The sequence below is a fragment of the Hypanus sabinus genome, chromosome 7, assembly GCF_030144855.1.
Source record: "Hypanus sabinus isolate sHypSab1 chromosome 7, sHypSab1.hap1, whole genome shotgun sequence".
Classification (NCBI taxonomy): Eukaryota; Metazoa; Chordata; class Chondrichthyes; order Myliobatiformes; family Dasyatidae; genus Hypanus; species Hypanus sabinus.
Genome location: NC_082712.1, coordinates 141,584,468 through 141,601,320, shown reverse-complemented (window position 1 = coordinate 141,601,320; position 16,853 = coordinate 141,584,468). Strand labels below are relative to the sequence as shown.

General features: G+C 40.8%; 1 protein-coding gene, 1 long non-coding RNA gene and 1 other non-coding gene across 5 annotated transcripts in view; 1 reads left to right on the top strand and 2 right to left on the bottom strand.

Annotated features, from left to right (window-relative positions):
- Positions 1-4,778: 4,778 nt before the first annotated feature.
- On the bottom strand, positions 4,779-9,523 carry LOC132397268 (uncharacterized). Its single transcript, XR_009513322.1, has 4 exons — positions 9,199-9,523; positions 8,592-8,634; positions 6,107-6,178; positions 4,779-5,528 (listed from the first exon to the last, which is right to left on the bottom strand). It is a non-coding gene; the product is annotated as an uncharacterized LOC132397268 (long non-coding RNA).
- On the bottom strand, positions 8,884-8,964 carry LOC132397588 (small nucleolar RNA SNORD35). Its single transcript, XR_009513402.1, has one exon. It is a non-coding gene; the product is annotated as a small nucleolar RNA SNORD35 (small nucleolar RNA).
- A 52-nt stretch (positions 9,524-9,575) lies between the features above and the next one.
- LOC132397267 (protein RIC-3-like) overlaps positions 9,576-16,853 on the top strand; it is a 71,827-nt gene continuing 64,549 nt past the window's right edge. Inside the window, exon 1 of one of the 3 annotated variants that reach the window (XM_059975786.1) lies at positions 9,576-9,788. In XM_059975786.1, coding sequence (XP_059831769.1) covers positions 9,668-9,788 — 121 coding nt within the window. In that variant the 5' untranslated portion in view covers positions 9,576-9,667. The remainder of the gene's footprint in view (positions 9,789-16,853) is intronic. The other 2 variants (XM_059975788.1, XM_059975790.1) reach the window with 2 other exon arrangements.

Genomic DNA, 16,853 nt, shown 5'->3' with positions numbered 1-16,853 from the left:
TGTGGCTGGTTAACAAGATAAACTCCTATGGCATTACAGGAAAGATACCTGCATGGATAGTGGAATGACTGACAGGCAGGAGGCTGTGAGTGGGAATAAAAGGGACCTTTTTTGGTTGGCTGCCAGTGCCTAATGGTGTACCTCACAGTGAAGGAAGTGGAATCAGTCAGAACTCCAGGGGAGAGCACTGCTGGTGAGACTAAACACAGCAGACTGATGAATTGGATCACCAAGATTCAGCAGATGCTGAAATTCTTGAGCAATGATTTAGATAATGGAATTAATGGCTTTGTGGCAAAGTTTGTGCATGTTATGAAGATAGCTGGTGTGAAGATAGTAGGTTGTGCTGAGGAAGCAATGTGATTGCAACAGGACTTAGACAAAGTGGAAGAGTGGGCAAAAAAGTGGCAGATGGAATATAGTGTTAGGAAATGTAATGCATTTTGATAAAAGGAACAATAGTGCAGATTACTATTATCTAAATGGGGAGATGGTTCAAATATCACAAGTGCAGAAGGAATTAGAAGTCCTTGTGCAAGACCCCAGGTTAATTTATAGGTTGAGTCTGTGATAAAGAAGGGAAATGCAATTTTGGCATTTATTTCAAGGGGAATATATAAAAGCAAGGAGATAATGCTGAGCCTTTATCAGATACTAGTCAGATTGCACCTAGAGTATTGTCAAGTTTTGGGTCCCATATCACAGAAGGAATGAAAGGGTTAACATGAGGAGCATTTAGCGGCTTTGAGCCTGTACTCACAGGAATTTAGAAGAATGGGGGGGGGGGGGGGGTGAAATATCATTGAAACCAACCAAATTTTGAAAGGACTAGATAGGGTGGATGTGGAGAGGATGTTTCCGTAGTGGGGGTATCCAGAACTAGAGGGCGCAGCCTCAAAATTGAGGGGTGACCCTTTAGAACAGAGCTAAGGAGGAATTTTTTTTTAGCCAGATTATTAATTTTGTGAACTGCTTTACCCTAGAATGTGGTGGAGGCCAAGACCGTGGGCATATTTAGGGCATAACTTGATCATTTCCTGATCGGTCAGAGCATCAAAGGATAGGGTGAGAAGGCAGGTGTATGGGTTGAGTGGGATCTGAGATCAGCCATGATAGGATGGTGTAGCAGATTTGATGGGCTGAATGGCCCAATTCTGCTCCTGTGTCTTATGGTCTTATAACAAGATGCTAGAATCTAGAAGCTGTCGTTGAGTCTGGTGGTACGTACTTGCAGGGTTTTGTATTTTCTACCTGATTGTGGAGTGGCTGAGGTCTTTGTTTGAAACAGTGAGAAGTGTAGCCATAGCCCATGTAGGGAAACTGGCTATGATTTGGTGAACTGTGTTCACAACCCTCTAATCTCAGGCAGAGCAGTTACCATACCAAGTAATGATGTATCCAAATAGGGTGCTTTCTAAAAAGTGATGGGGTCAAATGGGACACGCCAAATGTCTTTAGTCTCTGAAGGAAGTAGATACTGGTGTGCTTGCTTGGTGTGGCATCCACCAGGGCAGGCTTACCCTTAGGAATTTGAAGCTTTCAAATTCTGGCACTGTGGCTTAGAACTGAAGAGGGGTGAAAAGGACTGCAGTAGTGATAGGTGGTTCCATGGATAGAGGAATAGAGACAAGATTCTGTGGATGTTATAGGGACACCCAGATGGTATGTTGCCTCCCAGGTGCCAGGGTCAGGGATGTCTCAGATCAGGTACACAGCATTCTCAAGGGGGAGGGTGAGCAGACAGAAGTCTTGGTACATATCGGCCGGCACAAATGACATAGGAAATGTGAGGAAGTCCTGAAAAGAGATTTTAGGGAGCAAAGTAGAAAGCTGAAAAGTGGGACCTACAGGGTAGTACTCTGTAGATTGCTGCCTGTGCCACGAATCACTGAGAGGAGGAGTAGATGATCTGGCAAATGAATGTATGGCTGAGGAACTGGTATAGGGGTCAAGGGTTCAGAATTTTGGATCATTGGGATCTCTTCTGGGGAACATAAAACCTGTACAAAAGGAACAGGTTACACCTGAGCCCATAAAGGACCAATATCCTCGCAGGCAGGTTTGCTGGAGCTGTTCGCGAGAGTTTAAGCTAACTTGGCAGGGGGACGGGAATCAATGATAGGGCTGAGGATGACGTAGTTGATTTACAAATGGTGTGTAATGAGACTGTTACCAAGGACATGCTGATGATTGGGTAAATTGCAGTCAATGGTATGAGCTGCAATGTAAAAGGGGGAGAAAATCCAAAAAGGTGACGAATACAGGATGTTATATTTGAATACACGCAGCATATGGAATAACGTAGACAAACTTGTAACAGTTACAGATCAGCTTGTATGGCATGGGCATCACTGAAAGATTATGGCTAAGAGCTTAACATCCAAGGATACACATTGTATCAAAAGGACAAGCAGGTTGGCAGAGGGGTTGGGGTTGCTATTGGTAATCAAGTCATTAAAATTAGGTGACATAGGAATGAAGATAGTTGTGGGTAGAGTTGAAAACTGCAAGGGTAAAAAGACCCTTGAACAGTAGCAAAGATGTCTACAATTTATGACAGGAGACAGAAAACGCATGTCAAGAAGCATTATTACAATAATCATGGGGGACTTCAATATGCAGGTAAATTGGGAAAATAAGGTTGGAGCTGTATCCCTAGAGGCGGAATTTGTAGATTGCCTACAGGATGGCTTTTTAAGAGCCGCTTATGGTTGAGCCAACTAGATCAGCTTTTCTGGATTTGGTGTGCAACGAACCAGAACAAATCTTAAGGTAAAGGAATCTTTAAGGACCAGTGATCATAATATGATAGAATTCTCCCTGCAATTTGAGAAGCTAAAGTCAGATGTATCAGTATTACATTGCAGTAAAGGGAATTACAGAGCCAGGGGAGAGCAGCTGGCCAAAACTGATTGGAAGGAAACACTAGCAAGACAAAAGAGCAGCAATAGCTGGAGTTCTTAGGAGCAATTTAGATAGACATGCCAAAGACGTATTCTAAAGGCAGGATGGAACAACCATGGCTGATAAGAAGTCAGAGCCGACATACAAGCCAAAGAGAGGGCACATAAGAGTAAAAATTAATGGGAAGTTAGAAGACCACAACATTTTTAAAAACAGAAAGCAATTAAAAAGTCATACTGAAGGAAAAGATGGAATACAAAAGGCTAGCCAATAATTGTAGAGGATACCAAAAGTTGCTTCAGACATATACAGCGTATAACAGGTGAGTGTAGAATCGGACCAATGTTGAAGATGAGGGACAAGGAAATAGTGGATGAACTGATTTATTATTTTACATCAGTCTTCACTGTGGAAGACATTTGCAGTACGTCGGAAGTTAGTGTGTCAGAGGGTGATATTGAGTAAGGTTGCTATTACAAGGGAGGATGTGCTTGGGAAACTGAAGGTCTGAAGATAGTTAAGTCACTTGGACCAGATGGTATGCACACCAGGATTCTCAGAGGTGGCTCAAGAGATTGTGGAGGCACTAGGAATGATCTTTGAAGAATCAATGGATTCTGGCATGGTAACGGAGGACTGAAAAATTGCAAATGTCACTCCTCTCTTCAAGAAGGGATAGAGACAGAAGTCTGACCTCAGGAGATGTTGAGTTTGATTGTTAAGGATGCAGTTTCATGGTACTTGGAGGCTAAAGCAAGCCGTAGTCAGCATAGTTTCCTTAAGGGAAAATCTTTCCTGACAAATCTATTGAAGACCTTTAAGAAATGACAAGCAGGATAGACAAAGAAGAATCTGTTAATATTGTGTACCTGGATTTTCAGACCTTTGACAAGGTGCTACACATGAGGCTACTTAACAAGAACCATTGGGGTGATTGGCAGGAGCAGAGTGGGAATATAGGAAGCTTTTCTGGTTGACTGCCAGTATGTGTTCCATAGGGGTTTGTGTTGGAACAACATTTTACATTCTATGTCAATGATTTTTATGACAGAATGAATGACTTTGTGAAGTTTGTGTATGATACTAAGGCAGGTAGCAGTGAGGAAGCAGACACTACAGGACTTCGATAATAAACTTGGTAGAAAAAAATAAACATATAGACTATTTATTAAATGGAAAGAAAATGGTAAATCTGAAGTGTAAAGGGACTTGGAAGTCCTTATGCAGGATTCCCTAAAGGTTAATCAGTGAAGGTGAATCAGTGGCCCTGAGGTGCTGATTCCCAGGTCAAGAGATTTGGGGTTCACTTATGGAATTGAAGACAGAGCTGTTAAACAAGTCTAACAAAGGTGTTTATATTGCCCAGATGAAGCATAGGATCAGAGAGATGGCAGTCACCTATCTTAGCAGGCAAATTGCAGTTGGATGAGGTTTCCCAAGAATGAATAGGAAAATACCAAGTCCTTTTATTGAGCCAGTCAATACCCTAGACACTATCTTCAAATAGTGAATACAGGAAGAGATACAGGCCATATGTACAGGCCAATGGGCCCTCCCAGGACAGGGAGAAAACTCATGGATAATCACCATGGTGCTGTGCAGTGGATGTCTTCACTTTCCTTCCCCCCCTCCCCACTGAAGTACAATTTGTAAAAACCATAAGATTAAGGGTGGCAGTATGGATTTTAAGCCATTTGACCAGCCTCCTCATGGTAGTTTGGTCCAGGTTCAAGGTGAAGCTGACTAATTAGCTTTGTGATGGGAGAGAAGGGTAGAAAGGATGATTATCCAATTAGTGGTGCAATGATGCACCAACAGATACAAAAACTGGAGGCATGAGTAATAAATCTGCAGATAAACTTAATCTTGGCAAATAGGGCTAAGACATTTATAACAAAATGATAGAGTACTAAGAAATACAAATAGAGGCATCTCTGGATTCAAATACACAATACCCTCCAAAAGTGTAGGTATACATGGATTTTGTTGCCTGCTTTCATAGACCAAGGAAAAAATAAGTTAGAATATTATCACTACCCAACACTGGCCAGACAAGCTCTGAATGATTCATCACAGCATACACAACTATTAGACCATAGTTTATAGTCTTGATCTACTTATAGCCTTTATTGGCAATGTCATTATTCTGACACAATTATGCAACTTATAAGACAATAATTGCTTGAAAAAAGTGCTCAAAACTGCCTTCTCAAAAATCATGCTATGACTTTTAGGAATATTCCACTGCAGAAACTAACCAATGCACCAGTTCCTAGCAAAACATTTAATACATAGAAATTTTCAATGGAGGTAAAGGAAAATATTTGCTACTTCAAGAAATTTTCACTGCTTTTGATTAATTACCAGCTATGCTTTTCAGTTACCAAAATATACAAATTTAAGATAATTACACCGACACCTGTAAATAATAAAGTTCAACATATTCTAGATTACATTGAACAGAATACATACAAATAAAATGTTGAGGGATACACAAGTCATGAATAGCATCAAGTATTAGGCTTGTGACCAAGCATGAATTTCAAACATGTCCAGCCTGGAGCCTTCTGCAGTTTCATTGCCAACATCAAGGGACTTTTAACGATGATCCACTCAAGATAGCCCTAAGAAAAAAAGTGAGGGAGAATTAACTTAAAACTAAGCTAAAATGTTCCCTTAGCATTCAGTGAAAAGACTAATACACTTACTGTACCTGATAATTATACAAAATATAGGTTTAGTATTTCATTCAATAACCACAATTAGACTGAATCTACAGTCAAACAGCAAAAGGAGTAAATGGGGTGTCAGGTGGGTGAAGAGCAGATGGTAGAGAAAAATGCACCATACAAACTATACCAACTGCTTCAAAGTACATGAGCCTTGAGCAGCATTATTGCTACAAGATGTCACAAACTAAGTGCATAGAACTATAGATAATGTATTACAGTTGCCACCAGGGAGGAGTAGGAGCAATAAACATAGAACCAATCTCACTTACTGCATTAAATCAACCTAGCCAACAATCCCTGTCTGGAGAAATCAGTTATTGCTATTAAGCAGTTTCATCACATTTGTTATGAAGACCATCGTGAGTAAAAACATCATTCTAACTCCAGACAGGAAACAATGTTGAGGATTCCATTAAGTGTTGTTTACATAAATGCCACTGGACCTTGCACATTTGAGTCTGAGTACCTACCTATGAAATAATCTTCTTCAGTGGTTAAGTAGTCTTTAGTCCGTGTAGTGCAACGTTTCAATAGGACACTGGCTGAAACAAATGTAAAAAAGCACCATTAGAAAACAAATGAATATCAGATTACTCAATTGCACTTCAATGCCCCTACCACTGCTCTAGATAAAGACAACTAAGCTTTAGATCCAAGCTAACACATCCAATGGCACTAGAAAATTCTAAATACTGCTGGTAGTATTTGGAAGTCACAACTGTCACTAACACCAGAGTAACTACCGAATACCAAGATCTAAACCAAGCTGTACTGCTGGAAGTGATGGCAAATACCAAGTCACACCTTTGCACAATTGAAATGAAAGTCACTCAACTTCTCCAAAGGGTTCCCTCTACATTTGCCCTCACTGTTCAATACGAGTTACTGCTTTCATGCACCATGCCACTGCCAAAATATTAAAGCCCAATATGTTAAATGCCAAGTTGAGAATTTCTATTCAGCCTAGGACTTGATTCATATCTCAAAGCAGCTGCGGGTTATGGTAACAAATTACAACCTGAATATGGTTGTGCATGATTCACCCTTGATAAAATTATTCAACCATATTCAAGCAAAAATATGACAGGATGATCTATTTGCTTTGTCAAGGTCCTCAGAAGATGTCTTCACTCCACAAATACCAAGAATCAATAAAAAAAAAGTTAAGACCAAAGAACATCTTCGCTGCAGTAAACCCAACCCTCAGAAACGGATACTCTCCCAGTGAATGGCATCCACTGAAGAGTCCAGACACATCCTGCTCACAAAAAGCAGACCAATTTACCACCTAGCCTATGATTAGTGATCAGATGGCATTGCATGGTGCCACTGACATTGCCAAGCCGACTGACTTCTTGGGATTTCCACACAGAAGTGTCGCATTTACAAAGAAAGATATAAAAAAAAGCTATGTGGGTCAGGAGAATGGCCATATTGGTCCAGCAAGGTAATAGTAATTCAAATAGCTCCTGAATGTACAACACATTAAACCTTGAAGTGATGGACTAAGCACTAGAAACCAACATACTCGGTGGGGATTTTATTAGGTACAGGAGGTACCTAATGCATCTAGAGGGCATTTGATGGGCAAGACGTCAATGAAAAGGCCCTCCAAAATGACTGATTATTGGAGGCAGTCATTCCAGCCACAGGGCTACTCTCCCTGTGTACTCAGGTTCATTGCCTAGGTCTAAATACCAAATTAACTAAGAGGGCTTGTGTATAAAGACTGGATGAGTTAGTTTTCTTTGAGCAGAGGAGACCAAAGCAGTGACCTTTAAATGTTTATAAATTAAAGAGGGCAAAGAGGATTGCCATTCTTCCCCCACTTACTACACCATCCCCAGTAGAGGATTTAAAATGAAGTGCAGAGATTCAAGTGAGTGGGAAGAGAACCCAGATAGCAATATTTTCTCTATGGAGGGCAGTGGGTACAGAATGAGCTGCTGGATGTGGGTACAATTATAACATTTAAGAGATTTGGACAGGGAAGGTTTAGAGCAGAAGTTTTCAACCTTTTTAATGCCATGGACCCCAGGATGGTAACCCCTTGTTTAGACAGTAATGGCCCAACTGCAGGCAAATGGGTCCAGCTCAGGAAGTCACATGATCATGGGAATGGACTGGACTGAAGGGGGGCCATGTATTGTTTGACAATGATTTAGGATTTCAACCAGCAGAGCCCACACTAACCATAACACTGGTACCTCAGCTGTAGCGGGCATCTAAAAAAAATCCAGTCAGATATTCATTATCTTGGACTTTTATATAACCACACCTGCTACCAAAACTGCTGAAATAAAACTTCCCAAACACTGCATACCAACCACCCTGCATTCCAGGCATCAACCTGACATCCTCACTTTCTCTAAACACTGGAACTCCATCATTAGCACAGTGAGTACTTTCAACGGAAGTGAACAGTGTAAGGTGGCAACCAGTCACATTCAAGAGCAACAAATGCTGGCCAGGTCAACAATGTCCAAATAACAAAACCATTAATGCTAAAGCACACAGCCACTCACAAAATGAGCTATATTTCCTAATCAACTATTCCTGGGCATTAAATAGATGGTATTTGAAATACTAGCAATTGAAAGCCACCGATGACAAAAAAGCAAGTTTCAGCAGATTCATAGTAGAATCACTATCCACCAAGCCTTACACTAAACTTCTACTTGCCACCTAACCCCACTAACAGGATCTTATATACATTTTCTAGCTCAACTATCAATCTCTTCAGTTACTCAAGCAGCGACTGCTTAAAATGTTGTTCCACTCCAATTAGCTTTTCCAGTGTACAACTCTTAACCACGGACCCTACTATTAACGTAAGCATCAAACTTTCAGCATTTTCGATCCTGACCCAAAATTTCCAAGAAGCCCCACCCGAGAAAGCTTTGCTGACATCAGCTCTCCAGTTACTGCACCAAAGCGAAAAGACGTGCGAATTACCTGTTCACGATTTATGACTTTTCAATCAGAAGTATTCTGCAAACTGGGAAGAAAACAGAAAAACGCTCATAAGACATAGCCACACTGATTTTGTAAAAAAAAAATCAATAATTTAATATTCTGTTCAAAAATCAGGTAGGAATACTGCACTAATGCCGCTGTAACACAACTTCACTGGTCCAAAAATGCCACAGAAAACCGAGAACTATTTTCTACATACTAGAATGCTAAGTCTTTTAAAAAGTTATGAAGCCAAGCAGCTCGAGAGATTACAAAGTATACAATTAAGCACTGAGTAGCAATCAGCAATGCCTTAAGCAATTTCATCACAAAGATTATGAAGACCATCGTGAGAAAAAACATCATTACTACTCAGCGATAATATTAAAAGCTAGACATTGAACAATTACCCTTATATTTCAAATGCACTTCTGAAAGGGTACAGAGATAACTTCATAGGTTTAGGACTATCACAGCAAACATTTGCATTTGAACACTGTGGCAGACTGCATTTAAAATAGCTCTTCAAAATAGGGATATTGTTAACAAGTTCTTTCTTGTATAGCACATTAACCACAAAGCAAGCCGGATACTTTGAAACACTTACCCGAGCCTGGGTCGACCACGTGGAGGGGAGTGCTCGGGCCTCTCTCCGTCGCAGCAGCGCCATCTCCCGAGGAAGCAGACACAGAGACCCGAGAGCATGAGAGCGGCTCTACTCGGTCCCATCCGACTCTATCACGGCCTCTCTCCGCGACACATCCGCACAGCCAAGAAGTTAGGTTGAAGGAGCCGAGCCATCCCATCCCAGTCAGCCCACTCACCGGACGGCCCTTCCGCCTTCAGCGGCAGGAGCGGGCGGAGTTGATGAGGAGCCGCGGAACCCGTCCGGCACCGACCCATCGCCACCACAACCGCCGTCCCGAGAGAGGAAAAGGACGGCGGGAGCGCCCCGGTCCCTATTTATGCCCACGGGAACCGGAAGCTGTCGTCACGTGCTGACCGAGGCCCCGCCTCCCTCCGAGGCCGCGGCCTGAGCCTGCCGCCTTGACCTTTACTTCCGGCCCGGAGTGGCCATGGGCTCCTCGGCTCTCCAGAAGGTGCTTTTGATTTCCTGTGTCGTGCTTTGCTGCTCCATCGTCTTCCCCAGAGTCTTCGTTTTTCGATCGATGAAGGGTCAGCCACGGCCGCAGGAGGGTAAGGACCCTTCCACCCCCTCCATTATCTCCCTACCCTCCCCTCCCGTCCATTTGTTCTTCAACCAACTTGCACAACCCTAAACTTCACCTCAATATTGCATCACCATGGCCACTTTAACTACAACAAATTTTGTTCGAATTGTGTTCTTTCTTGTATAATTTTTGTATAATTTATATTTATAATTTATCTGTTTCTTGTAAATGTTATGCATCTGATGTGATGTAACTGTGATACTGCTGCAAGTAAGTTTTTCATTGCATCTGTACTTACATGTATGCATATGTAATCATATGACAATAAACTCAATCTTGACTGTTGTTCCCTCTCCCATTCTGCCCAAACTGCACTCATGTGTTGCCTGATTATATCCAGGACTTTGCTTCTCCAATAAAAGTTTATTTGTATAACCATCATGTTTTGCTTGTTTTTTCATCATTTTCCTCATGTATTCCCTATCCCTATGACCCAGCATCAGTGTTTCAATTTTATTTTTATCACCTCATTTGAAATTAGACTTACATTTAAAATAATTTATATTTTTCTCTAGTTTTGACATTTGATTTAACCAACTTAATATCAGGCCATACTGGTCTTCCTCATTGAGCTTAATTAGAAAATCTGAAAGATGAAATAGTGAAAATGCCTTCAAAAGTTGCTGATATCTTTTAACATTTACTAGCCGAATAGACAGGCAATTTCAAAGGTGCATATTGTTAAACGTTCAATTTTAAGAGAACAATTTTTCCCTGACTAAATGTCAGCGCTGTAACTCGAGAAGCAAATTTGCAAGTTTTGGAAACCAGCAGTTCTAGTATTCTGCACAACTGTAAGCAATGTTCCCTCTAGTTTTATTTTACAGCTGTGGTTTCTTTTTACATTGCTCTGAGCAGGAAATTTGTACTGTGCAGCACTTTAAGCACTTTTTTGTAATATGCATAGTACGATATGAATATTGACTAGAGTCAGCGTTGGTATTCAGCGAGCCAACAGCTTATTAACAATGAGCCATCAACTTTCATTCTGTGTTTATTGTTACAATTTGTAACAGCATTGTACCTTGAAACTGACAATCTAAATATGTGGAAACCCTAAAAATATTTCAAAGTAAAGGTTGCGGTACATTTTATTACTTATAAAATTTATGGATCATATACATTAACATAGTTAATTACAGGGTATATTAATATTATGTAAAAGAATGTTCCAGCTGCACGGCAATTAACACTGTATGTGCACAGGAGCATTTTGGTTATTGCACGACCACACACCTGCACAGCTTAGAGGGAACAGTGATCGTAAGGAAACACAGTATTGTTTTTAATACAGTATGTGTAAATGTTTCTGCACTTGGCCAGGAGAATCACTGATGACTTTAATAAAAAAAATATCTTCATGTCTTTTATCGATGGATTAATGTAAAAACATTTTACCTCCAGATTGACTTAATTTTACAGATGATTTTGATATTTAGTATTAGTAAAGAGGAAAGATTGACATACAGAAATGGTGGAGGAATTCAGTTGATCAGGCAGCAGCTATGGAGAGGAATAAAAAGTCAACGATTCTGGCCGACATCCTTCATCATTATTGGAAAGAAAGGGGGAAGAAGCCAGAACTAGAAGGTGGGGGTGGGGGAGAGATCACGTCAGAAGGTGACAGGTGAAGCCGGGTGAGGGGGAAGGACAGATGAAATGAGAAGCTGGGAGGTGATGGGTGGGAAAGGCAAAAGGCTGAAGAAGATGTCATCTCATAGGAGTGGAAAGTGGACCATGGGAGAGAGGTCATTTCCACTGGAACTTGCCGGAGTTTAGAAGAATAAATTGGGATCTCACTGAAATGTTGAACGTTGAAAGGCCTAAATAGAAGGGATATTGAGAGGATGTTTCCTCTTGTGGGGGGAGTCTAGGACCAGAGGGCACAGGCTCAAAATAGCGAGATATCCATTTAGAACAGAGATGAGGAGAAATTTCTTTAGCCAGAGGGTGGTGTATGTGTGGAATTCATTGCCACGGACAGCTGTGGAGGCCAAGTCATTGGGTATAAAGCGGAAGTCAATAAGGCCCTGATTAATCAGGATGCTTAAGTTTATGGGGAGAAGATGTGAATAAAAGGTTGAGAGGTTTAATAAATCAGCCATTACAGTGGAGCAAGAAAATGGCCTTATTCTGTATGGTCTTATGGAAGGAGGATGGGGAGTAGAGGGAGGTGATAGGCAGGAGAGAAGAGGGAAGTTAGAGTAGGAAATGGTAAACACAAAGAGGGAGACAGCAGAAAGATAACCAGAGAAATCGATGGCTGTGCCTGCAGGTTGGAGGCTGCCCAGACGGACGGAATATGAGGTGTTGCTCCGCCAACATGAGAGTAGCTTCATGGAGACGGTAGAGGAGTGTAGGGACCAAAGTGTTGGAATGGGAATGGGGAGTGGAATTAAAATGATTGGCCACTGGGAAGTCCTCCCTGTTGTGGATGGAGAGAGAGCGCTCATCAGAGCAGTCTACGTCAGGCCTCACCGATGTGAAGGAGGCCAAATGCAGTAGGTGATCCCGAAGGACTTGCACGTGAAGTGTTTCCTCATCTGGAAGGACTGTTTGGGGCCCTGAATAGTGGTAAGGGAGGATGTGAATTGGCAGGAGTAGGATTTCTACCACTTGCAGGGATGAGTGGTCGGTGGAGAGGGTGAATGGCAAGTAAATTATGGAGAGAGTGATACCTGCAGAACATGGATTGTGGGGGTGATAAATATGTGTTTGGTGGTAGGATCCTGTAGAAGGTAGTGGAAGTTGCAGAGAGTGATGTGCGGGATGTGAAAGTTCATGGGGTGGTAACTAGGACAAGAGGAACTCCATTCCTGTTAGGGTGGTGAGAAGATGAAGTAATGGCTGAGAAATGATGGAAATGAAGTTGGATGCAGCTTCAATGGTAGAGGAGAGAATCCCACATTCTTTGAAGAAGGAGGACATGTAAGATGATAGACCATAGGGGCAAAAAGACCATTCAGCTCATTGAGTCTGCACCACCATTCTATCATGGCTGATCTCAGATGCCACTCAACCCCATACCCTCCCTTCTCACCATATCCTTTGATGCCCTGACCGATCAGGAATCGATCAAGTTCTGCCTTAAATATATGCATGGACTTGGCTTCCACTGCAGTCTGGCAGAGCTTTTCAGATTCACTACTCTCTGGCTAAAATAAATTCCTCCTTAGCTTTGTTCTAAAAAGTCAGCCCTCAATTTTGAGGCTGTGCCCTCTAGTCTGAATACCCCCACCATAGGAAACATCCTCTCCGCTCCATCCCTTTCAACACTCAGGAGGTTTCAATGAGATCCCCCAGCATTCTTCTAAATTTCAGTGACTACAGGACCAAAGCTGCCAAATGCTCCTCATATGTTAACCCCTTCATTCCTAGAATCATCTTCATGAATCTCTGGACTCTACAAAGACAACACATCCTTTCTGAGATATAGGGCCCAAAGCTGTTAACAATACTCTTAAGTGCAGCCTGACTAATGTCTTATAAAGCCTCAGCATTATCTCCTTTCTTTTATATTTTATTCCCCTTGAAATAAATTCCAGTGTTGCATTTGCCTTCTTTACCACAAACTCAACCTGTAAATTAATCTTCTGGGGTCTTGCACAAAGATTCCTAAGTCCCTCTGCACCTCTGATGTTTGAACTTTCTCCTCATTTAGATAATAGTTTGCACTATTGCTCCTTTTACAAAAATGCATTATCATACATTTCCCTACAGTATTCTGTGTGCCACTTTTTTGCCCATTCTTCCACTTTGTCTAAGTCCTGCAATTGCATTGCTTCCTCAGCACTACCTGTCACCACCTGTCTTCGTATCATCCGCAAACTTTGCCACAAAGCCATCAGTTCCATTATCCATGTCATTGACAAACAATGTTAAAAGTAGTGGTCCCAATACTGACCCCTGAGGAACACCACTGGTCACCGGCAACCAACCAGAAATGCACCTTTTATTCCCACTGGCTGCCTCCTGCCTGTCAGCCATTCCTGTATCCATGCCAACATGTTCTGGAAAGGAGCCTCATCCTGGGAACGGATGAGGCAGAGACAGAGGAACTGAGAAAAGGGAATGGCATTTTTTCAAGTGACCAAGTGGGAAGAGGCATAGTCAAGATAGATGTGAGAGTCAGTAGGTTTATTAAAAGATATCAGTAGACAGATTGTGAAAAGTGGAGAGGAGTATCAGAAGTGGACCAAGTGAATTTAAGGGCAGGGTAGAAATTGATGAGCACAGCATGGATGCATGAAGCAGGACCGGTGCTGTCGTCAAGGTAGCACAGAAAGAGTTAGGGAATATTTGGAACATGATAAACAAAAAGGCAGGTGTAGTTGGTTCCCATGCAGGAGCCCATGGTTACATCTCGGATTTGAAGAAGGTGGGAGGAGCCAAAAGAGAAACTGTTGAGTGTGAAGACCAGTTCCACCAAATGGTGGAGGGAACTGATAAAGTCTATTGTCTAGAAAGAAGTGGAGAGCTTTAAGGCCTTCTTGATGAGGGATTGAAGTGTTTCAGGACTGGATGTCCATAGGGAAAATGAGGTGATCAAGGCCAGGGAATTAAAAGGTGTTGAAGAGATCGAGAGCATGTGGAGTGTTCTGAATGTAGGTGGTAAGGGACTGAACAAGGGGAATAAAATAGAGTCGAGGTATCTAGACACAAGTTCAGTGGGGAAGATTGGAGTTTTGTGAAAGAAAATCTCAGCGTGGGAGAACAGCTTTGTTGCAGACGTACTAGAACATGTTCAAAAAGAGCTCCATTCACTTCAATAATTCTGAATATTTTTGTCTGTTTATCTTAGTTTGTATCTTTCAATGAAATATTTATAACAGAATGATTTCCATAACTGCTTCACCTAAAATGAGTAAAAATACTGAAATCCTCAAAATAATCCCATTAAAAGTTAAAATACGTCCTCCAAGTGTTGGGAGAGAAAAATGACAGCAGCAATAAGAAATACTCTAATTTCTGAAATCCTTATTAATCTCATTTAGTAAGGATCTTCAATACAGGACCACAAAAGAAGAGAAGACCAGGACCTTCACACATGTGCCATCATTCACTATGACAGTAACCAGACTTAACTTCCATGAGCCTCCGGAGCAGAGAGTTCCAGTGAGAGAAGAGATTTCTATGAACTGCAGTTTAAATGACCAGCCCTTTGCAAAAATGCTTCCTTTTTTGGGATTCCTATTTTTTTTCAATATTGCAGTTATAGCAGCCCAGATTTTGCCAGCCCAACCAATCTTCTTGAATGTAATGAACACACATTATCTTCCGTGACTTATCTAGACTGAATGTAGAGGTCCAGTTTAATTGATCTGAAACCATCACCATTTGAACTGGCTGTCTCAGTGATGGCAAGTCCTTCTCTTGCAGAGGGAAACCATATGCCCAAAATATCCCCCATGTTATTTGAATACGGTGGGTTCTGATTAATTGTGACACATTTTAGACCTATTAAGCACTGCCGAAGTTGCACAGAATATATAACAAAGATAAGCTACCAATTAACTGAGTAACAAATTATGTATTTAAATGAAATACAGAACAAATTAGAGTACTATCAAAGCTACTGCGGTACTATAAAACTGTGTATTTTGATTGACTGTAAATTAACAAAATCAGCACAGAAAACAAGTGCAAATAATGGACTGCCATCAATGTTTTCAATGATTGCATCCTCCAAATCTTTATTTTCATTGTAACATTCAAGATGATTGTCAGTACCTTTAAATTCTTCGTAGATTCTAACTTGTTGAAGTAGCGAAATTGTTTCATTACTTGACACCAGGTAGAAACTGTTCAGCGACAACTTCCTGTCCCAATTAAGTAGCATAGTGTTCCAAATAAACAAAGGTAACCCAGCTCTTTTCTCAATTTGTTTTTGTTCTTTAAGAATTGTCCCAAATAAACTGCTGCCCTGATTAACTGATGGTCCAATTAACAGGAATCCACTAAAGTAGGAAAGCAGCAATACTCCTTTTTCAGTCCCTGACGTGCTCAAGCTTTCCTGGCTTTTAAAAAAACTATAAGGGATTTTTAGAAGCCTTTAATGATCCCAAAACATGTTAAAACATTCTTAATGTCAATATTGAAGGAATTAATATAGCTTATTAGAAATTACAAAATCAAAATGTAAAATATCTACAAACATGTTTCTAATTAACATTAAACAATATGTGAAAATATATAGGTTGTTTTCACTTTTGCTTCTAGCTGAAACCCAACAATAGTGTTTAAATCAGGCTTGTCTTGGAACTTGCACCAGATTTCATCCTGTGCAGCACACTAAAAGATTTTTCTTTTTTCAGGCAGAGTCCAAGGTTATACCTTCTGAGGTCCAGGGCTTAATGTTGCTTAAAAAGCCAACTGCTAGTAGTTCCATTTAGAATTAGCATTGCCCAGAGAGATCCAGATCAGTGTTGTGAGGGGAAAATATTAACTAGCTAAGAATTCATGTTATTGGAAAATGTTCACTAATAAGTGAGCAAGTTCTTACAGAAAGAAGTACAACATACCTAGCTAGTTTGCACCATTTGGATAAATCAGCTCAAAATTTAGAAATTGTTCTAAGGTAATACAGTGCCTATAAAAAGTATTCACCCCTCCCCTTGGAAGTTTTGTTGTTTTACAACATTGAATCATAGTGGATTTAATTTGGCTTTTTTTTTGACATTGATCAACAGAAAAAGACTTTTTATAGGCACTGTAATAGTAAAATGACTTAATGTTCAAATTACAACGTCTTGAAAAAGTATTCAGCCTCCAACCCTTTGTTCACGTAAGTGAGTAATACAACCAGGGATTTTGATCAATTTAACTGAGAATTTTTATTTGTGAATCACGTGCTCCTTTCTTCAGCCCCAAAATACAAGGAAAATTGAAAATGTGAAAAACTAAAAATTCAAAAATTGAAATATTAGCAGTTCAAAAGTAATCACTCCTGTTGCTCAGCACTTAATTAAATCACCTCTCGCAGTTATTACAGCCAGTAGTCTTTTTGGTAGGTCTCTATTAGCTTTGCACT